General features: G+C 43.0%; 1 protein-coding gene across 1 annotated transcript; it reads left to right on the top strand.

Moving 5' to 3' along the window:
• The first annotated feature begins 958 nt into the window (after positions 1-958).
• Positions 959-24,143, top strand: LOC115400368 (mitochondrial intermediate peptidase). The gene is made up of 19 exons (XM_030108191.1): positions 959-1,105; positions 1,215-1,388; positions 2,239-2,327; positions 2,470-2,556; positions 3,119-3,182; positions 3,314-3,496; positions 4,056-4,212; positions 4,798-4,846; positions 5,214-5,274; positions 5,371-5,423; positions 7,165-7,318; positions 7,442-7,519; positions 7,803-8,010; positions 8,679-8,788; positions 8,905-8,979; positions 9,701-9,817; positions 12,778-12,899; positions 13,475-13,548; positions 22,679-24,143. Exons 1-19 carry the CDS (start codon positions 959-961, stop codon positions 22,777-22,779), a joined length of 2,103 nt encoding a protein of 700 aa, XP_029964051.1. The 3' UTR covers positions 22,780-24,143.
• Positions 24,144-24,356: the final 213 nt, after the last annotated feature.

Below are 24,356 nucleotides of genomic sequence, written 5' to 3' on the forward strand. Positions count from 1 at the left end.
TGCAACCATTTTCACAGCTACTTTCTTCAATATTCTTTTGAAACCTGCTCTCCTACCTTGTACTTTTTTATGTAGTAGATATTCCAATGTGCAACAGCTTTATAGAGAACGTTTTCCTTCATTGTGTTCATTATTCTTTGATTCAAAGCCAGAGCTCTCTTTAACAGATTATAGTCCAGGTCGAGTTTGAGAAAGCTCATTCCTGGAAATTATATAATGAGTTAATTCGTTTGCATTACGTAAGAGAAATTTACTCACGTTTTATTTACTTCATTTGAACTTAGGAAGCGGATAAACGACGCATCAATCGATGCGAAAAAAAGTTTTAAAGATGATCAAAATATTTCATCACCAATTAGTTACGAGTTGTGTATTTGCGAAAATGAGTTATTAAAACTTATCATTTTTGTAAAGCGTGTTTTTTTTTACAAATACGCACGTCTTTCGTTTATGACGTCATCAATTCAACCTTCATTCTCTTCTCGCACTTTCGTTAAATTAGTATTTTTTCTTAAATAGATATTTACAACAATTCAAAGAAAACTATAAAATAGGTCTAAATGAACGTATCTAACCAAGTGATTCCCCTAAAAAAAAAATTTAGCATGTGAAATATGGGTTATATTTTTCTGCATATTTTGACGAATGTACCAACACAGTCGCTCATTCGATTTACCTTGATAGACAACCAGATAGTGTACATGTGAGGAGTTTGTTTATTAATTAAACAGTACGCTTTATGCTCAACAAAAGCTAATGTAAGGGTTCTGTTTACCCGAAAAGAAAGGCATCTATTACAGGAGCGCTTTCATTGAGGCTTAAGAGATTTACTTTTCCGTTTTTGTTCAGCAAAGTGTCAACAAAGCTACATGTTAGCATGCCCTCTACCAGCTCCTGTCAGCTGAATTAGGCTAAGTGGACATCAACAGGACAGGAGTACGAGCAGGTGGAGTACACAATGTCTGCTTGTCGGAGACTGTTTTACCTGGTTAAACACCGGAGCCTGTGGATACATCTCCGGAGAAATGTCACCACATGGTCGCCAGTTGGAGCTGCTTTCAATACCAAGCCTCACAGGAGGCTGGATCTGCTGGAGAAAAACGTGGTTTGTGCTCGTCTTTATTCTTACTGTCAAGCCTCATGACTGCTGCTTGTAGTCTCTGTTAATGCTCTATTGTGATTGGCTTGATTTGTGTGTGATCCTTTGCTTGTAGGGTTTGTTTGGGGTGCCAGAGCTGACCTGTCCTGCAGGCTTCCAGCTCGCCACAAAAACAGCTCTGAAGAACACAGAGAAACTGGTGGAGAAGGCTTGCTCGTGTCCCCCAGGAGCTGAGACAGTGGAGACTTTTGACCAGCTCTCAGATGGCTTATGTAAAGTAGCCGATCTGGTAAGTTCAACACTAATGCTTTGCTTAAAAATGCTTCAATCATTTTTAGTTCTCACCTTCCTGTTTTTATTGCCAGTTAACCAAGTCAGTGTAAAAAAATAAAAAAGGTAACATGGACAGCTGAACGTTGTCTTAACAAAATGGAAACTAAAATTATTCTTAGGCTCAGTATAATCTCAGTTAAAACATATTTTTAAAGACACGTAACATAAAAATATATTGTAATGCACGTATGGCAGAGGAAACAAAGGACTTTTTAAAATATCCCTTCAAGCCTTGGATGCTCAGCAGCACCTGCCTGATGGCAGTGATGGAGGAGGTGTAAGGTAAATGGCTTTTTGTAATTTAGCACATTTGCGCAAATTGGGTTTGTATTGTTTTCACAAGCAATACATTTTAAGTTAAAAGATGAATAATTCAATATTTTTTCAATAAAAGTAACAACTTTTGTATGCAACAGTATGTACTGTTATTACTTATGATGGCTACTACAATGAGGAACCAGTAATTGTTAAAGTGTTATTGGTAACTTTCATCAGCATCCAGATTTTGAATTCCAGAAAAAAAAGTTCTTGAGCCAAAACACAAGTTGCCACATATTTTTGCCACTAGATTCACGTCATACTGTGCTTGCTTTCTCTGTGCAAATGTCAACAAATAATCTGTTTGTCTGAACAGAAAGCCAAAGCGTCTGCTAGGCAGTGCCAAAATGTTTTCTTTTTCAACCAGAACAGGTTGTTCTCATCAGCTAATTAGTCTGTTGCAGGAAACTAAAAGAAAAGGTCTGAATTTGTATGTGCAAGACATTTCCCTCATCATTGCTAATTTGACATTTCCTTATTATACGCAGGCAGACTTTGTGAAAGTAGCTCATCCTGATCCTGCGTTTCGTGAAGCTGCAGAGAAAACCTGTATGGAAATCGGTACGGTTGTGGAAAAGTAAGAAGCATCATATTATGGTCTCACCTTTACAGATGACTTTCACAACTGCAACACGCCAGGGAATCCCAGTTTCAGATTGTGCTGTCATTAAATGCATGCTGCCATTTGATGCACCCTTATGTATGTGTTTGTGTTTCAGACTAAATACTAACGTCGAGTTATGTAAGAGTCTGAAGAATTTGCTGGACGATCCAGACATCGTAGCTCAGTTGGACCCAGACACGAGGTAAGCACTGCTGTCCTGTTAAGTGTCTGTGTCTGCCGTCAGCTCTGTAGAAGGATAGCGGCCAGAGGTCGGCAACTTTCTGCAAATCGAGTCAGTAGATGCAGAATCCAGGCTTCATGTGATCTTCGGAATAGCTAAAGAACCGTCTGGAGAGAATATTCATGGAGTGGATCTCCATGACCAAGTCTTATGGCCAAGTCTGCAGTTGCCAGGAAAGCAGTTCTTGTCTGACTGCTTTGTACCAGGTGTAATGCTTGAGCGAGGGGGATTATGATGTGAGGTTGTTTTGTGAGAGGTGGGCTCGGCTCTTTAGTTCCAGGAAAACAAACTCTGAAAGCGTCTGCAGACCAAGACATTTTGCACGATTTTACGCTCCCTACTTTGTGGGACAGGTTTGGAGATGAGTCTGTTATAGCTGGAAAGGGTGGATCAACATATTAAATCCTATGATTTAAAATAAATACGTTTGACAATATAATGTAAATACACTATATAATGTATCTGTATTTATGTTCGATGTTTGTCTGGTAGTGATGAATTCACAAATCGTTTGGCTTTGCAGGCGGGTGGCAGAGTTGTTCATGTTTGACTTTGAAATTAGTGGAATTCATCTGGATGACAAACTGGTGAGTTGATCATTATCATGCCACAACACCTCCAAGACACGATCCTATAAAGACAGCCCGTGAGCACAGCGTTGATGAGCCCCTCCTGTTCGGTTTAACTCACTACCCTCGTTTCTGTTTTTCCCCGGCAGAGGAAAGAGGCCGTCAGCCTTCACGTGAAACTTTTGGATCTGAACAATGAGTTTCTGATCGGTTCTCATGTGCCAAACAGAATTGCAAAGTCTGCAATTCCTGAGCATCTGCACATACACTTTCTCAAGGAAGGGAGCTTCGTTCAAGTGGGGGGCTTACATGCAGATTCCCCTGATGATTTGGTACGTACACCATTTAGTCTGGTCTTCTAAAAAGTTCCAGTAATGCCCAGCAGGTGGCGACTTCCTCATATGTAAAATACTAGAAGTAAACTCTGGTTGAAGTTATTTATTCCGTTTTATCCAATATGTGAAGCTTGTATAAAATGCTTTATGAAATAATAGATAGTTTAGAGATGTGCTCTGTCAAGCTATCCCACTTTCGATTAATTCATTTTTATGCTACACTGATTTTGTGTAATAGTAACACATTTTATTTCAGCTGAAATTAAAGAAACTCATGAAGAATTTTTCTTTTTATGCCACTTGATAAATAGAGGAAAAACACTCAAACAAGCACCATTGTAGAGAGGGGGGGAATACAAGTGTTATTCTATTGAAAATGTCACATGTCATAATCCAGTCAACATTCATGTCAGTTTATCTTAAAGACATCTTGAAGTTCAAAAATCTCTGGATCCATTTTTAAGCCTTTTTTCTTTAGTCTTTTTCATCTTTTGCTCATGCATTGATTTCAAACTGAATTCATGACTTTGTACTGAGTCTTGCCCTCCACTTGCAGGTGCGGGAGATCGCCTACAGGATTTACCTCTATCCAAACGCAGACCTGATGAACTGTCTGGAGGAGCTGCTGAGGTGCAGATACAAGCTGGCCAAGCTGGTGGGCTACGAGTCCTTCGGACACAGAGCCCTGAAGGGAACCATGGCCAAAACACCAGGTTCACACCTCTTTTTTTTTTTTTTCTTAAAGAAACTCAGAATAGTTTTCCTCTTTGTGTCCACAGATATGTCCAATGCGTTGCTCTCACACAGTTTTCCATACTTTATTTATAACATTTTCCATTAAGCCGTTGCTGCCTAAACAGACTGCTGCTCCAATCTGAATACAATTACCCAACGACTGAATTATATATTTATATATAAGTTTATACAAAAGTTTAAATTTTTCCCAGTAAACATTCAGAAGACCCACTCTGCCCTTGGAATATATTCCTATAACTTTAGAATATTATAACACCTGTTCTGCTGTCTGACCTTCTGAAACAGATACCGAGTCTTCTAAACATCAACAAGTAGATTAAACAGGAAAAACAAGCTACCATTCGACCCCAAATCTGGTTTTCCAATATCCCTCTGATCCCTTAAATCTGATTTATAATTAGCCTTGTTGTTTTTGCTGTGATTGATTTTCTCTGTCAGTTAGTAGATCTCTCTTGTTGCTGGTGAAACGGTGACATTAATGAATGATATTCTCTTCTTCTCTAATTACGTGCTGCTTTTTTTCTCTTCTCGCCGTTTTTCAGAAACCGTAATGAGTTTCCTGAAGCTGTTAACAGACAAGCTGTCACACAGGTACCTTCTTCTCGTAAATTAGATTAAATCACTGAAGGGGTTCTGCTCGGTGAAGGTTTCTGTGAGCTGCTGAGATGTTTAAGATGGGTTTGTTTTTGTCTCTGATGGACATAGCGACTTAGATATTGTTTGTACAAGTTTCAGATGTCAACATGGTCTTTTTTTTTTTTTTTTTTTTTTAAATGGAAACGTATTCCATGTGTGGAAATACTCAAATATCCGAGTGTGTGAATGGCAGCATGTCCAGGGTGTTCCACTGCCTTCAGCCAAATGCATGCTGGGATAGGCTCTGGCCTCTGTTGACCCTGAGTTGGTAAAGGTATTATTGCCTCCAGTCAGTCAGGCTTGTTGTGTTTTGTTTTCTCAGAACAGCAAAAGACTTTCAGATGATGAGGGACATGAAGAAGAAAATCAACCCTCGTAATTCAGTGAGTAAACACTTCCTCATGATGAACATTCAGACATGTGAATAAGATTCATTTAGTTGTGTTTTTCACACACCGATGTTCTCCACCTGTCTACAGGAGCTGATGCCGTGGGATCATCCTTACCTCAGTGGTGTTCTGCGTGCTGAAAGGTGAGCGTGTGACTCTCAGAATGTATTTTCCTCTGCCTGGTGGCATTTGATAAACTCACATTGATCTCTGTCTTTGTGCTGGTGGAAGAAGATGCGGGTTTTTATAGCGTCGCAGCTCTTTCTCAGGTTTCACCTTTTATGAAAAAGGTCAATGGAGAGGCACAGCAGCGTTCTGGATGATCCCTCTAATCACAAAACTGAATCAAGTGAAAATAATCATCTTAAATCAGAGCCTTTATCATTGGGTTGTGTGTGTGTGTGTTTTTTTTAAGGCATTTAAATCTCCTCCTCCTCATGGAATTATTCCTAACCTTCCCATAAACATAACTCCTGGACCATTTATGATTTCTAGAATGTTCAAAAACTCACAAGAAAGCAGAGAAGCAGAGATTTCTGCCCATATAGTAATCATTAAAACCTCCTTGACCGCCCAGTCACAAACAGGATCCTTCAGCATATCAGACATTTGTAGCATGACCAATCAAAAACCGCCTGAATTAAAATCTTAAGTGATTTTGGGAGGAAAAAAAATTAAGCTATTCTTCTTTTATGCTGATGAATTGAACTTGGCATCGCAGGGTGAAGGAGCTGATGCCAGCTGGCGCTGGTCAAGGCAGGGCGCGTCAGTCTGTCACAGGGCAAACACAGAGCGACAGGTAACCACAGTCTCATATTTGTTTGCCCCCTGCAACCTCAAAACCTTTATTTATCAGTGATTATCACTTGTAGCATCTCAGCAATTCAGCAATTCACAAGTTCAGTTCTAATGAGTGTCTCCAGCTTTATCTGTTTCTCTACGAGCTGAGATTTACCATCCCAGCTCTCGCCTCTGGTCCATGACACGTTGTTCCAGATGTTCTGGAGAAGTCTCACTTCTTTGCAGGTGTTACAGGCCCCTCGGGTGTCATTTTGTGTGTGTGTGTGTGTGTGTGTGTGTGTGTGTGTGTGTGTGTGTGTGTGTGTGTGTGTGTGTGTGTGTGTGTGTGTGTGTGTGTGTGTGTGTGTGTGTGTGTGTGTGTGTGTGTGTGTGTGTGTGTGTGTGTGTGTGTGTGTGTGTGTGTGTGTGTGTGTGTGCGTATTTGCTACAAGCTGGTCAAAGTTTTCAGACTTTCAGAGGAGGAACGATCCGATTGTGATCTTCATGCTCATGTTGAGTCTCACTCAGAACCTCTCGTCTTCCTCGTGTTTGTGGTTTGGACTCAGACAGTTGAACAGCGGGGACAATTACGTTAAAATTTTCTGTCCTCTGAGCTTTTAAAACAACGACACACATCTGTTATCACATCTCCCAGCCCGCAAACCTCGAATTCAGTTTAATCTTATCCAGAAGACCAAAGTTGGAGGTTTGGGACAATGTGTAAAAAGTCATTGCTTGAGTTGGACATTTCAGAGCCGTTACTCTTCACTGACCGTCCACAGGCGAGCGTTTTGGTTTGGTGACTGTCATCTAAAATGCCTCAGCAGCATGAATGGATCTCTTTGAGGCGTGAGTGGCCTCAGGGAAGAAACAAGCGCACCAACCCCCAACAATCTGACCATCTAGTTCCATCAAATAATGTTTTAAAAGAGAAACCTTTAAAAAGTACTGTTAGTTTAGAGAGTGGGCTGAATCTGTGAGTGTTCTGTTTTCATATTTTTGCTATAATATTATTGCTGACTTCATTTTTCGTCAGAGGGTTGAGTTGCAGTAGATTTGAAATGGTGGCTCTTGTGATCTGGACGTGCTTCTTCGTGGTGGCAGGTTCAACATCGAGCCCAGCCTGTACAGCCCGTACCTGTCTCTGGGCGCCTGCATGGAGGGTCTGAACAACCTCTTCTCTCAGCTCTACGGCGTCTCCCTCATGTCTGAGCATCCCAGTGCGGGAGAGGTGTGGAACGAGGACGTCCGCAAGCTGGTAATTCACCATTCAGAGTGAAAAATGCGTTTGTTTGTTTTTTTTTGTGTGTGTTAACTATCAGTGCTTTAGTCTGTTTCCTTTCCTTCTTTAATCCATGTGTTTTCTGTGTGATCACTTCAGGCTGTCGTGCATGAGTCGGAGGGTTTACTTGGGTATATTTACTGCGACTTTTTCCATCGTCCAGATAAACCTCATCAGGTATGCGCACACACACACACACACACACACACACACACACACACACACACACACACACACACACACACTGTTTACTGATATCATTTGAAAATATTCCATTTTTGCGTACACTTCTCTTATCTCTGCATCCAGGTTATCCTCGGTCTATATTGTGTCTCACAAGATGCGTGTTGCCGGATGTACTTGGCCTGAAAAGCAGACTAGTGATTAATTTAAAGCTGTTATAGAATCCTCCTCCTCCTCCTCCTCCTCCTCCTCCTCCTCCTCCTCGTTCCCCCGGCAGGACTGTCACTTCACCATCCGCGGCGGCCGCCGCTGCCAGGAGTCGGGTCAGTACCAGCTGCCGGTGGTGGTGCTGATGCTGAGCCTTCCTCACCCCACCAAGAGCGCGCCGACGCTACTCACCCCCGGCATGATGGAGAACCTCTTCCACGAGATGGGACACGCCATGCACTCCATGCTGGGGCGCACTCGCTACCAGCACGTCACAGGTGCGACCCCCAGTAACCGCCTGCACCTTCAGGAAAGAAGTACTGAGATGAGAAAAAAAAAGTAGGACAGCGTTCAGATTTGGTGTTTGCTTCACTGAGGATTTCGCAAAGTAATAACAGTCCACAGCTGTAGGAGGAGGAGGTTGATATTTGACATTTTATGGGCACGATATCAAAAAATGACAACGATGCAGCTCCAAACGGTGCAAGTTGAATTCATGGGGCTGAACACAGATCGTGGCAAATCGAAAATAGAGGATAAATACTTTTGATATAAGCCCCAGGGACGGGTTTAAATGATACTTGGCTTCCAGAGGTGTCATTTAACATCGTTGAACCTGTCAGGTAGAGCTGATGGATTCATTTACAAGTCATTTAAGATCCAGAAGTATTTATTCTCACCTAATAACAGAATCTACTGTCGGCTCTTATTAGGATACGCTGTGTTTACAGCTCCATTTGAAAAATTATGCTCACATTTTAGTATAGTATTAAAGCTGTTATTTAATCAGTGTAATTAATTATTTAATTCCCGCTTTAGGACATTTGTTGATACCTTTTAGTCCTTTCCATATGTGGCCTGACGAGAGTTAGTGGTGGTTTTGTCTGTAGCTGCTGTGCATCGACTCTTTTTTTTACCTTGATGCCATTTGTTGATTCTCCTTTAGGAACCAGATGTGCGACTGATTTTGCAGAAGTGCCATCCATCCTGATGGAGTACTTTGCCACTGACTATCGAGTCATCAGTCAGTTTGCACGTCATTACCAAACCGGACAGGTAAACTTGAGTCCTCATCGTGAGACATGCTTCATGCTCGCCGTGATGTTAAAAACGTAAACTTCAGTAGAGATCCTTCCTCAGCTGAGAGGTTTGTGTCTTGGTTGTGTCTTCAGCCTCTCCCTGAGAGCATGGTGGCTCGCCTCTGCGAGTCGAAGAAGGTGTGCGGAGCTGCAGACACCCAGCTGCAGGTAAAAATTTCTGACCTCTGCAAGTTCGTCTGCAGTGTGTTCATCACTTTTCAAAGCGTACACAGCTGCTCAGATTTCCTAAAGCTGCACTCAGCGAGTTTAACGTGCTTATCAAGGGGGAAAAAAGGAATAATTCATTACATTTGCACTGTAATAGAGTGAAGTCTGTCCCTGTATTTAACTCATCTCAAAGGAGCATTTAAGAGTTTCAAGGTTACAGTCGTGGGAATCGGAGTGGGAATACTTAGTTGCTATCACATTTGACCAACTTTTATTTTAACATGCATAAAAATCACAGAATGAGTAAAATGACTAACAACAGCTTCGAGCTCCACAGTAAAACTAGTTTTTTTACTAGATCTTGAAGTGCTGTACGTTAGTAATTATGCTTTTACAAATGTTTACAAAAAAAAAAAAGTCATGTGTAGAATTGCTCCTTTGTAAGAAAATAAACCTTAAGTTGCTCTCAGTTGTGTGTGGTGTGCCTTTCATGGCAGATGTCTGCTCTGGAGTGTGAGTGGGTGACAGTGATGAACATAAAACCATGAAAACCATAAAAACAAAGTTTTATAAACAAGCAAAAAACTATTTTATATAGTGTTAATCTTAGTGGAAACAGATCTTCTCTCCACACGCAGAGTTGTGTGTTTTAGGCAGCTGTATGGAGCATCCACGTGTTGCATACATGTTTGATTTTATGGGGACTCTTTGCTCTGTTTAGATTTTCTACGCGGTCTTGGACCAGATCTACCACGGCAAACCTCAGAACTGCTCCACCACCGAAACCCTGAAGAACATGCAGCAGAAGTTCTACGGTTTGCCCTATACGCCCAATACGGTACAACTCAGCCTTTCTTCCTCGCAGTGTCGGTAAAATATTGTTTTCGGCAGCTTTTATCCTTCATACATGAATTCCATCGTTAGAAGTTGATGAGTTGTGTGTGGCTGCCTGCAGACTCTCCCCTCTGCCCCGTGGATCACAGCACTGTACCGGCACAGCCTGCTTTCTTTACCCTTTCCCCTTTTGTTTCCTTTCCCTCCTTTTTGTTTTTGTGTTTTTATCTTTTACGCAGGCACAGCAGTCTTTGAGGGATTAAAGCCTCTTTTTGAAGCCTTGTTAAAATAAAAAAGCAAAGGGATCGTTTAAATGAGCTCTCCCACGGGGGAATATTTGAAACTCTTCCTCTCAGCGCTTTAATGAAAAAAGCACTTGGTTTTTCCCCACTTTTGCAGCTGTGGCTGAGGGGATGAGGCCAGGAGGCAGAGGAGATTCAAAAACACAGTCATAATTTAACCAGAATGGCCTTCATGCAGCATTTACTCAGAGCTATAATTATGTAGGGTGCCATCAGGAATAGAGATTACAGAACCGCTGCATATTCTCCCCAACGCCAGCGCTTCTCCTCGCAGGAGCCCTCCCACTCTCCCGCTCTGGAGTTCCTCCTCACGAGGTTGCGGTTTATGTTATAGAGTTTCCCACCGTCTTTTTTTTTTTTTTTTTTTTTTTTAACTCTGCGTTTTCAAAACTGCGCCGAAAGCTCTGGAATACCACGGCGAGATGCTTTTCCTCATTTGAACCGAGGTTGATTGCGGCGCTCAAGCGTGGAGCTTTGGCTCATCTTTGGATTAGAGCAAGTGAAAACAGATTTGTTTAGATGCTTCAGTGACAGACTCAAACTCGTTTTCTGTTTCTTTCTCTTTTTTTTTTAATTAACCCGCTGATTCTGTCTCCCTCTGAACGGCCTCATGGAAACACGGCTCAGGAAATGTTTCCACAGCAGGAAAAAAAAAAAAAAAAAAAAGGGGCACTTGAGTGGTTAATAGGTTAGGGGGAGTCGCAGATTATAAACATTAGGGTGATGCTGACATGTATATAGTTTATAGAGCGGAGCTATCAGTTCCTGCTGTGTACAGTTAGGGGATCAGCTGTGAATAACACAGACCACATGCTCACCCTTGAGCTGAAGATAATATTTGGAAATAAATGGCAGAAAGAAAATGCTCCGCTCGCTGTGTTTATCTCTCTCCAGTCAGCCTTTCTTGGCTCTCATGTTTGTGTCTTCATGCCTTTTTCTATAAAATGTGTTTGTGTACAATAAGTCCACAAAGTCCTGCACAGCTAAATTCAGAGAGAACAAGAAAGCCTTTATCTTCCGACAAAAAGAAAAAAGAAAAAGGTTCTTACTTTGTATCCTTTGTAAGTAAAGATCAAAAGGAAATCTGGCTCACATGTGACACACTTGCACTCTGTTGGAGAGGCTGACATTAATCACCTGATGCGAAGTGAAGGAATCGAAAACAAAGAGCAGCTTGGAAGTCATGAAATCATGTTCGTGCCACCTTGTGATGAGCGCTAAAGCTTTTTTTTTTATCAAAGACTGACACGTCAAGCCAAAGAATTCTTTAATAGCTGCAGATTTGTTACCAAAACATCATAAAACCGCACAAAAAATGGAGTAAAATCACAGCGACGGTCTCAAATTAAGATGGATAAAGAAAAGATTAAAAACCAACCAAAACACCTTTTTGAGTTCTAATACATACATTTTGTCTGTGTACATCATTACATTCTCTGAGACGTCTTTTGACCTTGTAATGTCTGGTAAATATTCAGTGTTCCTGTTTGTCTCACTGTGCATGTTACAGAAATTAGAAGTGTGGAAATCCTACTTCGCCAAAAGGGTGCACAAAACTTTATTTCTCTTCTTGTTGTTGAATTCTCCAGATCGTTTATTAGTTCCAGTTTTGGCAAGTATGAATGTCAAATCCAGTCAGCAACAACAAATCTCCTTTAACTGAACCGCTGTGTCACCGCTGGAAAGACAAGCTCACCCAGTGTGTGTGTGTTTTCTGCACACTTTTATTGAGAAGATCCCCGTTTAGTGGAGGAATAAATCTTTTAATGTGCTTTAAATGAACATCTTAAATATTTGGAGGCGTCTTCAGTCTGTTTTGGTTTCTTAAACATGGCAACTGCAGCTTTTTCTAACAGGTTAAATGTTTGAGTGTTTGCCAGCTGAATTCCCCACAGTCCCCATTTGCAGGGATCATAAAGGAGCTCCTCTTTATAGATATGGAGAGCGGGGGGCCCTCAGGCACCGACGGAGGGGGGAAGCACAGGAGAGAATGGGGCTTTTTCGCTATTTAGGAATTTCCATGTTTTGTTCTTTATAGAAGGAGCTGGCAGGTAGTAATTTGAAGTTTTGTTGTCAAGGAAAGCTGTATTTATTTACTTGTTTTATTTCAAAGAAGATGGGAAAGGCAGCTTGTCGTCTTCAAAGAGCTTCTGGTATGTTAAGCAGCCACTTTCTTTTTATTTTTTTTTCTTCCCTATAATATCCACCTTCTGTGCTGCTTTGTAAAGAATAAAAATATTGATGCTCTTTTTTTTAATTCCGTTTTCAGTCTGCTTAGATACTGCTGTGCCTCGTTGCAGGCAAACAGCGGATTAAACCCCACTGTGAATGGAATATTGAGCTGCGGTCATGAAACGGCTTCTCTCAACACGTTTTACGAGCAAATTCATTTAAAACTTCAAAGGCTGTGATATGACTCACATGTTCTTCACACTCCGCGTTACACTGCACCCAACTCGGCAATTATTTTTAATTTTAGAATACTGATTTATCGCTTTCTGTTATTTGGTGAAAAGAGTTTTGCTGGTGTTCTTTCACACTAGTTTTTTCACTTTCCTTATTATGGTGAAGTTTAAGTCAATGTTTCGGTTAAACTTTGCTGATATCGCACTTGTTTCAAAGTGTTTTGATGCTGATTTGATTATTATGTGTCCTTTTTCAGGCCTGGCAGCTGAGATTCAGCCATCTGATTGGCTACGGAGCCAAGTACTACTCTTACCTGATGTCTCGGGCCGTGGCCTCCATGGTGTGGAAGCAGTGCTTCGTTCAGGATCCGCTCAACAGGTGGGAACAAAGTTGAGGGGTTAAGATTCAAGGACGATGTTTTCTGCTTCTGTCTGCTTTAATTCAACCCTCATAAACCAAACCTTCTCTTCTAAAATGATTTGGCAAAGTGAGGCCGTTGGTGTTTTCTGTTCACTGTGCAGAGACAGGACGCCTCTCAGCCGTTCTCGTTCCTCCTCACATTAAACACGACCCCGGTGTGGAAGTCAGGCCACCCCAGCTGGTGTCTGCCGTGATTCACAGACACACTCATCCACATTTCCAGACCCTTTCTTATTACAACGCTTTGTTTTGAAAGAGAAACCGTCGTCCGCCGAGCCCCGCAGCCTCGCGGTTCTTCTCATTTTCGTGCTTTCCTGTTCTTCCACTGTCCGTCTTTCGGCCTCCTCCCTCTTGTTCTCTGCTTCAGCTCCACCTGCAGCCGTCAGATCTCTGCCTTCTGTCACCCGTCCGCTGTGGACAGATTAGGAGACTTGGCCCTGGGCTGCGAGTGGTGGCTGCGGCGGCCGCAGAGGGGCCGACAGTGTGTGAAAATACAGGTGTCTGTAACCTTATCTGTCTTTTCTTTGATGAAGGGACATGGGTGAGCGTTACCGTCGGGAAATGTTGGCTCACGGCGGAGCGAAGGAGCCCATGCTGATGGTAGAGGGTGAGTACAGCGACTTATCACACTGTACACTGTTAAAGAATATTTTCCTCTTTATTCCAAATAGTTTGTAAAGCACCTTCACCTGGACCTTCTCACTCCACAGCAGCCCCCCAAACTTCATTCCACCTCATTAAAGATGATTAGAAATCACAGTTTCCGTGATCCTCAATAAAACAGGGTGTGTCTAATTATTGCCACAGAAAGCCACTAAATGTGTTGTGACACGCTGGACAGCCCACAGGGTCAACTGCTCCTGTGTTTCTCTCTCCACAAAGACACATGTTTACCAGTTTAACACACCTCCTGGGGTTTATTATCATTTGGTCCGCTTTAAAACTTTCACCAAAAACTGCAATCTCAAGTAAATTGCTCAATGGATCATTTTGCATGTGTGTGTGTGGATGTAATCTAACTGGAGGAATATTAGCTGATGATAGGATTGGCTTCTCAGCCGTGTGTCTCTGGTAACTGAAAAACCAGACTCTTGTTAAGACAAACACGAACACAATATGTAGACAGGAAGAAGATGTGCTTGGTGGACAAAAGAGCTTACCATATGCCGACCATCTGCTGCAGGTGTGTGAACCGGCGTTTATGCAGGCGGCAGCTTTTTAACAAATACGCCACATGCCGAATTACCAAAAAAAGTGTTATCTGACTGTATATGAGAATTTTTTTAGTTGATAATTTAATTGAACCTGTGTAAATAAACTATTTTTAGAGACAAACATATAATCTCTGCTGATGTCTGATTCTGCAAGTATTTAAAAAAAAAAAAAAAAAAAAAAAAAAACCTGATCAGAAGTATTTCCAACATATAGCTGTAAAACACCTCAACAGCTCATAGCTGGCAAACTGTGAATCAGCTGAGTATTCATGCTGTGAGCTTACCGTCTGCGGATGTGCATGTTGGTCTCCATTTTTAAAAGATGTGTCCAGACGTAGGTTTTGCTTGGTCTGAATGGCAGCGTGCCGTTATTGTGTGTGTGAATGTAACTCATTTCTGAATCTGGTAAAGACAAACACTTTCAGCTTATTTCTGTTTGAACCAAAAACTGGCCCCTGAGCTTGTTTGGCTGTTTTAGGATTTTTTTATTTTGATCTAACAGAAATTACTCAGGCGATTCGATGTTAACTGAAGTTGAACATTATATGAAATTCGCCCCCTCACCTCCTCATCACTTCTTCCTCCCTTCTGAGTCATCAGTGCAGCTCGTCTGGACAGAACAATAGAGGAGAGGCGAGGACGAACACACACGCGCGCACACACACACACACACACACACACACACACACACACACACACACACACACACACACACACAGTGGTAATATCGAGTGACATTTGGGAGTGTACTTTAAATCTCTCCCTCTGGGTCGCCCCCTCCTTCCTCCGCTGGATTGTCCCTCTGACAGCTCTGAGCAGGGCTGCGCCCAGCCTCTGAAATTACAACCAGCCTCAGATAAGATCCTCCTCATAAGATCTACTGTCCAATTAACTGTTGTTGGACTGACAGTATTTACTTTTATGGTTCTCTTTGAAGCAAGTGCCACTCTAATTATAGGCCAGAGAGTGTGTGTGTGTGGAATAGTTACCACGGTCACACTGATCCCTCTGGCTGTCGCTGCCTGCCATAAGTCATTGTTGAAGCGAGGCCATAGAAACATCCATGCTGGGAATTATGCTGCGCCAAAAACATTGTTTTTTAACAAGAAATTGAAATGCAGATGAAAGAGAATTGTTAGTGTGGCAGATCTGGTTGCACGCTTGTGTTTGTGTCCAGCTCCATTTTGAGTTTCTAGTGGTAATAAAATTTATTCCGTGTCTGGAGAAATGCTTAAAGTCCAGCGAAAGCTCTTCGCATCGGTCTCGAAGGCTCATTCAGCCACCTCACCAGGGCCGGCCGCATACCGTATATCTCCATAATCGCAAGTCACATCATGAAATCCGGAGTCGGAGTTATAAAACGGCGCATGTGCTGAAGCGTTTAGCTGCTCGGTGTTCTTTGCCGAGGGGTGGAGAGTTTCAAAGCGACCACCTGAATTCCTGCTGGGGACTGGAAAAGGATTTGAAGTGACGAAGAAAGGCCCGTTTATATTCAGAGCAGTATTTAGGCCAGGAGAAGACAGACTCCAGGCCGTTACTCCAGGTCATTACACATAATGCTTTCAAATAAAGATCCCGGTGAATGGAGCAACAATTCCCCGCCGAGCTCGTAGCGGAGCTGGTGTCAGGGGCATGAGGGCACAACAGGGAACCGGAGCAGACCTGGCAAGGCCCGTCAACGGCTGGTCTTTATCTGCGTGCCCCCCGCCCCCCACCCCCACCCCCGGCCCACTGCTGGATGTTTCGCAGTTAAAAGACGGCGTTGAAACGTAAACCCAGTAATGAAATCCAGCGCAGCAACATCAGGGCAGAGCGAGCGAGTCAAAGAAAGAGGAAAGGAGAGGGTGAAAGGCGATCGACGGGCTGGAGTGAACCTCACGTCGCGCCACAGAGGGGGCTTTCATGGCTCAGGCTGTTCCCATAGCTGCAGCCTAGAAAATGGATCTACCTGGGCTCAGGGGCTCCGTCCCTGGACCCTGTTTGGACTGCTTGCATGGTCAAAAACCAGCACAGTCCTCTACAATCCCACAGCACAGCGTGACAGCAGGTGTTGTTCTCTGCGAACTCCAGGAGATACTTTACAATCCCATTTACAGTCTAGTTTAACACAGACATGCTTTGTAGATCCACCATTAGCGCTCTGAAAGATTACCGAACGTGAGGCAGTCATTTATTTGAAAGGAAGCATAAATGATCCAGTTTAATGATTAATAAATGATCACAAGACCTCATGTAGTATTCATCAGATATTGTGATGACATAAATGAAAACTTTGACCCTTGAGTCATAAACTAAACAAAACTTCTCCAGACAGTTGCTGTAAAACACCATTTAAATGTCACCTAATGTCACGAATACTAGTTTAAAGATTCCTTTTTTTTTTTTTTTTTTTTTTGCCGTTTCATAAGTAGATGTGTTTGTAAATAGCAGTGTAGATCCCAATTTTATGGCCAACACTTGAACACGTTTACTCCTATCTTTTCAATTTGGCAGACGTTCTGCTTTTAGTCATAGCTTAGCAGAGAAACAGAGCTTTGTTTCTGTACACCAGTCATCATGTTGGCCCAGTTTGACCCTCCAGGCACAGACGAGATGAAGCACAGACGTTCGTGACATGCTTCTCGGTATCATCAAAAACACACCTTTTCTCTTTCGGTTCTACAGCCATAGAAACAAAATATATCCAATAAATCTAATTTAAACGAGGTGAAGTCCGCCATCTTGCCTAGTCCATGTGCCAAAGTGTCCTTGAGCGAGACAGTAACCCTCAAAGCTGCTTCCTGTGGTGCTCGGGCTCTTTGCGTGGCAGCTGCCACCACTGTGCATGTGTGCGTGAACATGACTGATCATGTAAAGTAGGTTTCTTTGCACAACGAAAGCTAATTCAAACGTGCTGCATTAGTAAAAAAAACTAAGTCATAGTTGCAGATTTATTTCCCTCCAAATTTTGGATGGTCACATAAAAACCAGTGCTTTCCTGATGATGAAATCAGGTTTAAAATCATGGGGTTCCTGTTGATAAAGGAACTGTTTAGAACAAAATCCAAATTTTCAGGTTTGCTTGAACATCAAATTCAAAAAATTGCATCTAGTATGTGGGCTTTGCTCATTTAAGAATGTTGATTGTTTTGAGTTGGGAAGAGTTTCTCATCAAAACCACTGCAGGTTCGCCTCTTTCTCTCTTTGTGAAGGTGCTTACTGAACAAAGAGTCTGGCAGAGCAGTGTTTGTCATCACCCTTGTACTGCTCTGCTTTCTGGCCCTGTCTTAAAGTGAGGTTTATAGAAAAAGCTTCCTGAACTTCAAAGGGATAATTACAGAGGCAGTGAGCCCCTGCTTTGCCTCCGGGTTCCACAGAAGTAACTGCTTTTCACACTTTAGGCATGTTTCGAATACTTGAGAGCTGCAGCTACTGAAGCAGCCAGAAATGTGTGCTCTCCCCCTCCATCTTAAGTAACCGATGCGACTGTTGTGTCATGTGGTAAACGCAGAAGAGGAGAGGCCAGGGGTGCTGATTGTTCATGTTTTAAACGTGTAAATGTGTTGGTAGCTGTTCTCCGGCCGGTCCCCAGAGCGGTCATTACCAATCCCCAGAGCTGTTTGTCGGCCACAGAGGTCTTCATTTCACCGATAGCCATCACCTCACCACCCTTTCAGTAAATAAACAAGCGCGTTTTTTGCGGGCTGTCTAGGTCGGAATAGAAGGGAATTTGTTGTGATTGCTGCAGAGAAACAATGAGACACTGTTTTGCAGCCTGCAGTGCAAAATGAGCCACAGCGAAACAGTTAAGTGTATGATTACAGCGAAGCAGTTTTATTGCACATATATCTTTGGTGGAAGAGGGGCGGCCGGGGAGGGACTGTGGTTTTATAATATTGAAAAGTTAGAATAAGATTGAATGAAGGTTTAGTTGGAGAAAAAAAATGTACATTGAACAGTGATTTTCGGTTTAATTTAAGTTTCTGTTCATCAGTAAGAACCACTCGGCTCTGTTTCGAGACTTTAAGTGTTACAAACAATAAGACCGTGAGGGGCTGTGAAAGTTACACTAAAGAGAAACCGCCACAGTTTGGACGTTCCCACACCAGCTTAGACTAATTGGGCCGGGAAATTGAGTGAGAGGTGCACTTCCTTTCCTCGGCGAGTAATCCTGAAGTACCCTTGAGCAAACCCCCTCCACTGTTTGAGTTTCTCCAGTTTGCTCTGCGTCCGTTAACACCTGCTGTTTTACCCAAAACTCTGCCGGCCAAGTTGGCAAAGCGGCGCAGGACGACTGTAATGGGTAGACGGCCCCGCGTCTCAATGGCCGTGTCAGCGCCATTATGAATGGAAATGGAAACTCTTAAATACGAGATGACTCACACGGCAAAGCCCCTGTCCTTAGGCCGTCCCAACAATGGACACAAAGCACGGCCTATGTTTAGTTTGGCTCCGGTTTATCCTCGGTGTTTAGCCAAGAGGGAGCGCATACAGTCCTGCCCGCCGTAACGCTGTCGAGCATGCAGAGCGCCTCGCTCGCTGCGCCGCTGAAGGGCTTCTGTTGCAAATCACGAGCTGGTGGGGGAGACAACCTGTGTGAATCTGCAGAGTAAATATCAGCTGGCCCATCTGGGCCGACGCACAAACCGCTCTGTTTATTGGAGCTAATTTATTAAGGTTTCATATAAAACTTTCAGCGACGTTACCATCAACAAGTTATATAACAAGTTAGATAATTCTCTGACTTCGGTTTCTTTGAATTGGATTCTGGTACAGTTGTGGCCAAAAGCAGCACAGACATTGTTGTGCATAGTTGCATATTTCTTGTTTTGTTTTGATTTGGTGAATTAAAGTAAACGGAAAAGGGAGATCCTTGAATCACACTTTTATTCTACGCTCATATTTTTGCGTTTTCTTACAGTTATTCAGTGTTTGTGTGATCAGCAGATTCTTTAGGATTGTTCTGCTACAAGTTTCCAGCCTCATTTGGTTTCTGGCCTTAAAATCCAGAATAGGTGCAATAATTACATGCACTGCTACTCAAACAAGCAGCTTCACGGTTTTACTTGCAGGAGTGTGTTGAAGTGTTGTGCTTTACAACTCGACCCAGAGACAGCTGTGAATACTGCGACTTATTAAACCCAAGTTTTACCCCACATTAAAGGCAGTGCACCTTTTCTTCCTCAAGTTTGTCAGCTTTAGTGTTTTGTAGCCATACTGTGTGCTTATTTTACCCCGTCGGCCTTTTTACGTTTCTGCTCCATCCCCTCCTCTCTGTGTGTCTCTATAAACGCAGCTTCAGAGATGAGATCCTCCTCCGCAGTGTTGTTATGACTCTGAGGTTATCTGTGCATTCCTCTCAAACTCTCCCAGGGATCCGGGGCTGAGAAAAGACTCACTCCTCGCCGCGTATTGTTCCTCCTCTTGTCTGCGGTGAACACTGCGTGAGCACCGAGTGCTGTCACCACGGCCTGCTGGTGGTGAGAAGCTGGGACGGCGGCCATTGTTTACCTTTACGAACATGTTTCATGATCACACCTCCTTTTTTTTATTCTTTTTTTGCCAACTTGTTCTCCGTCCGTTCTTCCTCCTCCTCCTCCTCCTCCTCCTCCTCCTCCTCCTCGTCTTGCTGCCTCTCATCGCTCTCGTCATGTTGACTCTGCTTGTTTATCACCACACCAGCATGCGGCCGACATCAGCTTCCCCCCATTGAATACACAATCAGGAAATTACATCTGTTAGTGAAAGTGGTGTTGATGATTCCTCAGACTGTGTGCAGAGTTCGACCAGTGGCCCACAGGGGTTGTTCACGCACATACGATCCAAAATAAAGTAACGCGTTACTGCAACTCCGCTGCTTTTGTTGTTCATGTGCTTTTAGGGGTTTAACACAAGTCTTTGCAGTTTGCACCATAGACTTGGTGTTTTTTTTTTTTTTCCTCTCAGCCTGTCAACCTGCAAATAGGTGATTACTGCTTCTAAAATATTACTGTAAAAACCATTACTGAAGTTTTGCTCTACATTTGACATGGATTAAAACAAATGAAAACAGAGCTGCCTCGCTCTGTCCTGCTCACTGAGGAGACTGTTCACTCCAAACGGCGGCTTACCTTCATAAGAGCCGTCTGCATGCGCGTAGATACGTTGTTGCCGGTTCTTTTAGATGTCATTTTTCATTCGCTTCCAAGTTCTGCACGGCTCCTGCACCGCTTAACCACCGCCGCCCCACTTTGTTTCTTGTGCTGCATATCTCAGCGGGGAGGCAGAGGTTACATGTTCTTAAAAATGCAGTCCAATGTTTCTTAAGGTCAAAATACAACTCTGTGGCAAAAAAAACAAAAAACAAGCAGAATGCAAAGGTTTTTGTGTGTCGCTGTTCTTTCACTTTTCAGCAAGTGACAAGTTTGATTTAATAGGATGGCATGAACATCTTCAGCAAAACCTTACAGAAATATTTTAAGATTGATGCTTGTCGGGGGGTTGTTTGAAACCAGAAACTAAAAATGTGTGATTGAAAAGTGTGAATGGTCTTAGTTTGATCATGCAAACCTCATATAACCTCACTTTAGGCGATTGTTTTCAAAATGTTTCTTTAGAGTAAATGCAACGTAGACCAAAATACTTGACTTGACTTTTCAGGTGTTTGCAGTTCTGCCCTCTGAGTCATTTTGCTGCTCTTGAGACCTGCACGTGCATGAATGTTGGACTGACTGGAGCATCGCTCACCTCAGATAGCACAATGTTCAAAGCAGTGGCATTTAGAGCTCAATGACAAAACTCAAGCATGTTTTTATTACTAATCCAACACGAAGCGTAATCTGATAAATGGGCTCCAGTAACACCTGTATGGACATCTCATGTTTCCGTCCATCACTGCGATTTGTTCTGTTCTGTAAAGCGGTCATCGGGTGTCGGGGACGTCGGCAGTGGCCGCGGCAGAAAAGAAAATCGCCAGCTCTTTAATTCAGGGGCTATCACTCATGGCTGGAAGATCATGGCTTTCATGTGGCGCCCCTGTTCCCAGGGATCCTGCGGCCTTGCGGTTGCAGCATGTCAGAGGACCCCTGTGTGTTGGTATCATCTTGTAGCCTAGGGGCAGGGTGCACCCGGTGGGTAAGCGGAGACGATAATCCCCTCTCCGGCGCTCTCATGCGAGGCCGAGCCAAAAACCTGCGCTAAGCCCCTACCTGCTGAGATGATAACAGGGTGGCAGCAGCGCTGCAGCCTCACCACCGCGTGTGTGTGTGTGTGGTTGTGTGTGTGTGTGCGCGTGCGCGCTCACTGGAGGTGACCCATGCAGGAAAGAGGGGGAGGGAGAGTGCGCCTATTTACATTGGCAGTTACACAAGGGGAAATGAACTGACTTCAAAGCCGGCGTGCAGCTGAATTGTAAAGCGAGCGAGGGAGTCCTCCACGCATGAGCTGGCAGACAGGCTCTGAAAACACACACACACACACACACACACACACACACACATTCCCAGGCCTCGCTCGGTCATATTTGCTCCACAACACTAGCCCCATTCGAGTGTAATGAGAGTCTTTGTAAATGTGTGTGAGCGAGTTCCGTTTCGCCTCCATAAAACCTGCTGAAATGTACACTGCATTTATTCCCACTGTTTGAAGAAGGAACACGTGGTGTGGACCATTTCACAGCTTTATTGGACTGCATGCACTGGAAAACATTGACTTTTAATACCAAGAATGCTTTAGTTAAATTTTTTAATTATCATTATTATTATTATTATCTGTATGTCACCAGAAAGTTCCAATTTTGAAAATGTTATATATGAGTGTGTGAGTGAATGGTAGAATGTACATATTAGCAACTGGATCTGCTACTCAGAGGTTCAGGGGTCGATCTTATGACCACAGCAGGATTTTAACCCTCAACCTGATAGCCTCTTATATTTATAAGATTGTCCAGAGAAAGAACTGAAATGGTCGAAAGCATTAATCTGTGACTTCAGTATTTGTCGTGATGTTATAGTTTGAAACACTGAAGGACTGCTGAAGTATCCTTGGCCTTCAGCCACAGTCAGCTGGGATTTTTAACTTTTAAGGGTCAAAACACTTTAGCAAGTGAAATACCTCCTGGTAAGGAGAAAGAACTTGAGGCTGAGAAGAAGCAGGTACTTAATATTCCATTTTGACTTTTTGTGGTGTGCACACATTTAGAAAAATATCCCTCCAAAAACAAAAAGAAGACTTGAAGAGTCTCGACGTGGAACACGGGATCCAGAGTGGGGGTGAGAGGTCAACTGGAAGAAGAAGTTTGCAGATTAAAGTCTTTATTTGAAAAGACTTTGCTTCAGAAAGCAGTTTCCTCAAACCTCAAACCAGTGACCTCAGGCTGAAAATATTTCAACCTTAGGAGAAACGGAGCTTTTCCTGTCAGGCTGACATGAGAGGGAACAACGGAAAAATAGAAAACCAGTTCATCCCAGCATCTCTCCTTTTTTATTTTTCTTCCCTCGGTCTACAAAATCTGTTAATACCAGCTGCTCGGTGCGGGCGTTTTTCACTCTTTTTCTTTTGTGACAGGCATGCTGCAAAGACGGCCGTCTATCGAGGACTTTGTGGACGCCTTGGTGTCTGAGCTCAACCCCAACTTTGAGACCTTCCTCATGGACTCGGAAAGCTGAAAGTCGGCTGCATGAAATATGGACTCTGCCGTGAGGAGGCTGCTGAACCGACACACGAGAGAGAGGCTTCTCTAAACCAGCGACTCCGCTTCGTCTGCCAACGAATGACCGACTTTTTGTACCGACGATCTCTTTCAGAGCCACGTTAATTTAATATATATTTGTCTCCCATCCTCTTGTCAGTATAAGTGAATGAAGTCAAGAATGAAACACTTTCTATTAACCCAGAAACAGAATAATAAGCTCTACTTGCCGACTGTTGCAGATGGTGTTCTCTCCTTCTTTTAATGCTTTCCCGAGATGTTACAATTGTTTTAATTTCATTCACTTCTCCCACCGTCACGCCCCCACGCTTCAAGCTTCAACTTCAGAATGTTGCCTTTGTTTCTTTTCAGTTTTCATCACTTCACCGAGCTGCTGTATTGCTAATATCCCCTCATTAAACGTCCATCCTCTGCTCTCAGAGCTGCAGCTCATTGTTTTCCTCGGTTAAATCAGCACGAGGAAGAATACTTAATCTGGCCTTCCTGTCATGTGCTCATTGTTTAGGCTTTAAATTAATGCTGCTCCATCTGTTTTGACTGCCAGGAGTTTCAGGGGGCCGAGAGAGAAACCCACAGCTCGCTTTTTTTTTCTTTTCTCCCCCAAAAGCACAGTACAAAGTTGATCTCAGTTCTGGTCTCATTATGATCTGCTGCAGCAGTCAGATGTGCTCAAGTCTTTCACGTGTCTTATTCCATGCCATGTCTCGCTGTGAAGCGGGACGGAATGAGCTAGTTTTTTCACATTTACACCAGAAATCTGCCGTTTGTTTTAGCTTGTAGTCGTCGGCTGGACTGAGAGGGGAAGACGAGCTGGCTGCTCGGCTGTGTGAGACGATCCAGCTCCAGTTAAACCAAAGGCAGGTTTTATCAGCAGAGACTCTAAATCAAGTGAAGCGCAGAATTCATGTAAAGTTTTGTCATTTTCATTGTAATTTCACACATTGTCAGGTCTGCACAGGGAAAAATTCAGGACAAGAAATACCCTAAAATTTGTACTATGACTATTATGTAGATTGAATTATATTCAGTTTTAAGTCAAAGTGCTGTTAATGATTCTTGACCAAAAATAGAAACTATTCAAAGTATTACTTTCTTTTTATACCAGGAAACCAATTTTGTGCAGCGGTTTTCAAACTCTACCTTCACATTTCTCAGATAAATGATAAAACGTCTACAACTGACGCAATGAAGAAATGTAAAGCTGGAATTTCCTCTGTTGGAAGAATAAACCTATTGGCTACAAAAAAAAAAAAAGGTTTAAAGACGGACTCAAACGGTGAGTGTACTCGGTCATGACGCGACATTAAAAGGGGCTGAGAATGTAAATTGTTCTTAAGCAGGAGACAAATTACATCCATCCGTCTTTACACCGTTTGTCAGGTTCAGGGTTGCAGCTCACTGGTGCACATCTTGGTTACATTCAGGATGGATTCAGAGAAAGACGATCATACACACACACACGAAAGCTTCACACAGAAAGGCTGAGACTGGACTCGGACTGTGAGGCAATTTTGCAACCATGAGCTTACATAC

Source organism: Salarias fasciatus, chromosome 14, assembly GCF_902148845.1.
Source record: "Salarias fasciatus chromosome 14, fSalaFa1.1, whole genome shotgun sequence".
Taxonomy (NCBI): Eukaryota; Metazoa; Chordata; class Actinopteri; order Blenniiformes; family Blenniidae; genus Salarias; species Salarias fasciatus.

Bases quoted from the DNA above. Each gene is read 5' to 3' on its own strand.
- LOC115400368 (XM_030108191.1), top strand. From the start codon at position 959: ATGTCTGCTTGTCGGAGACTGTTTTACCTGGTTAAACACCGGAGCCTG. The intron at 4,847-5,213 runs GTACCTTCTTCT...TTGTTTTCTCAG, and splicing joins ACAGACAAGCTGTCACACAG to AACAGCAAAAGACTTTCAGA. The intron at 13,549-22,678 runs GTGAGTACAGCG...CTTTTGTGACAG, and splicing joins GCCCATGCTGATGGTAGAGG to GCATGCTGCAAAGACGGCCG.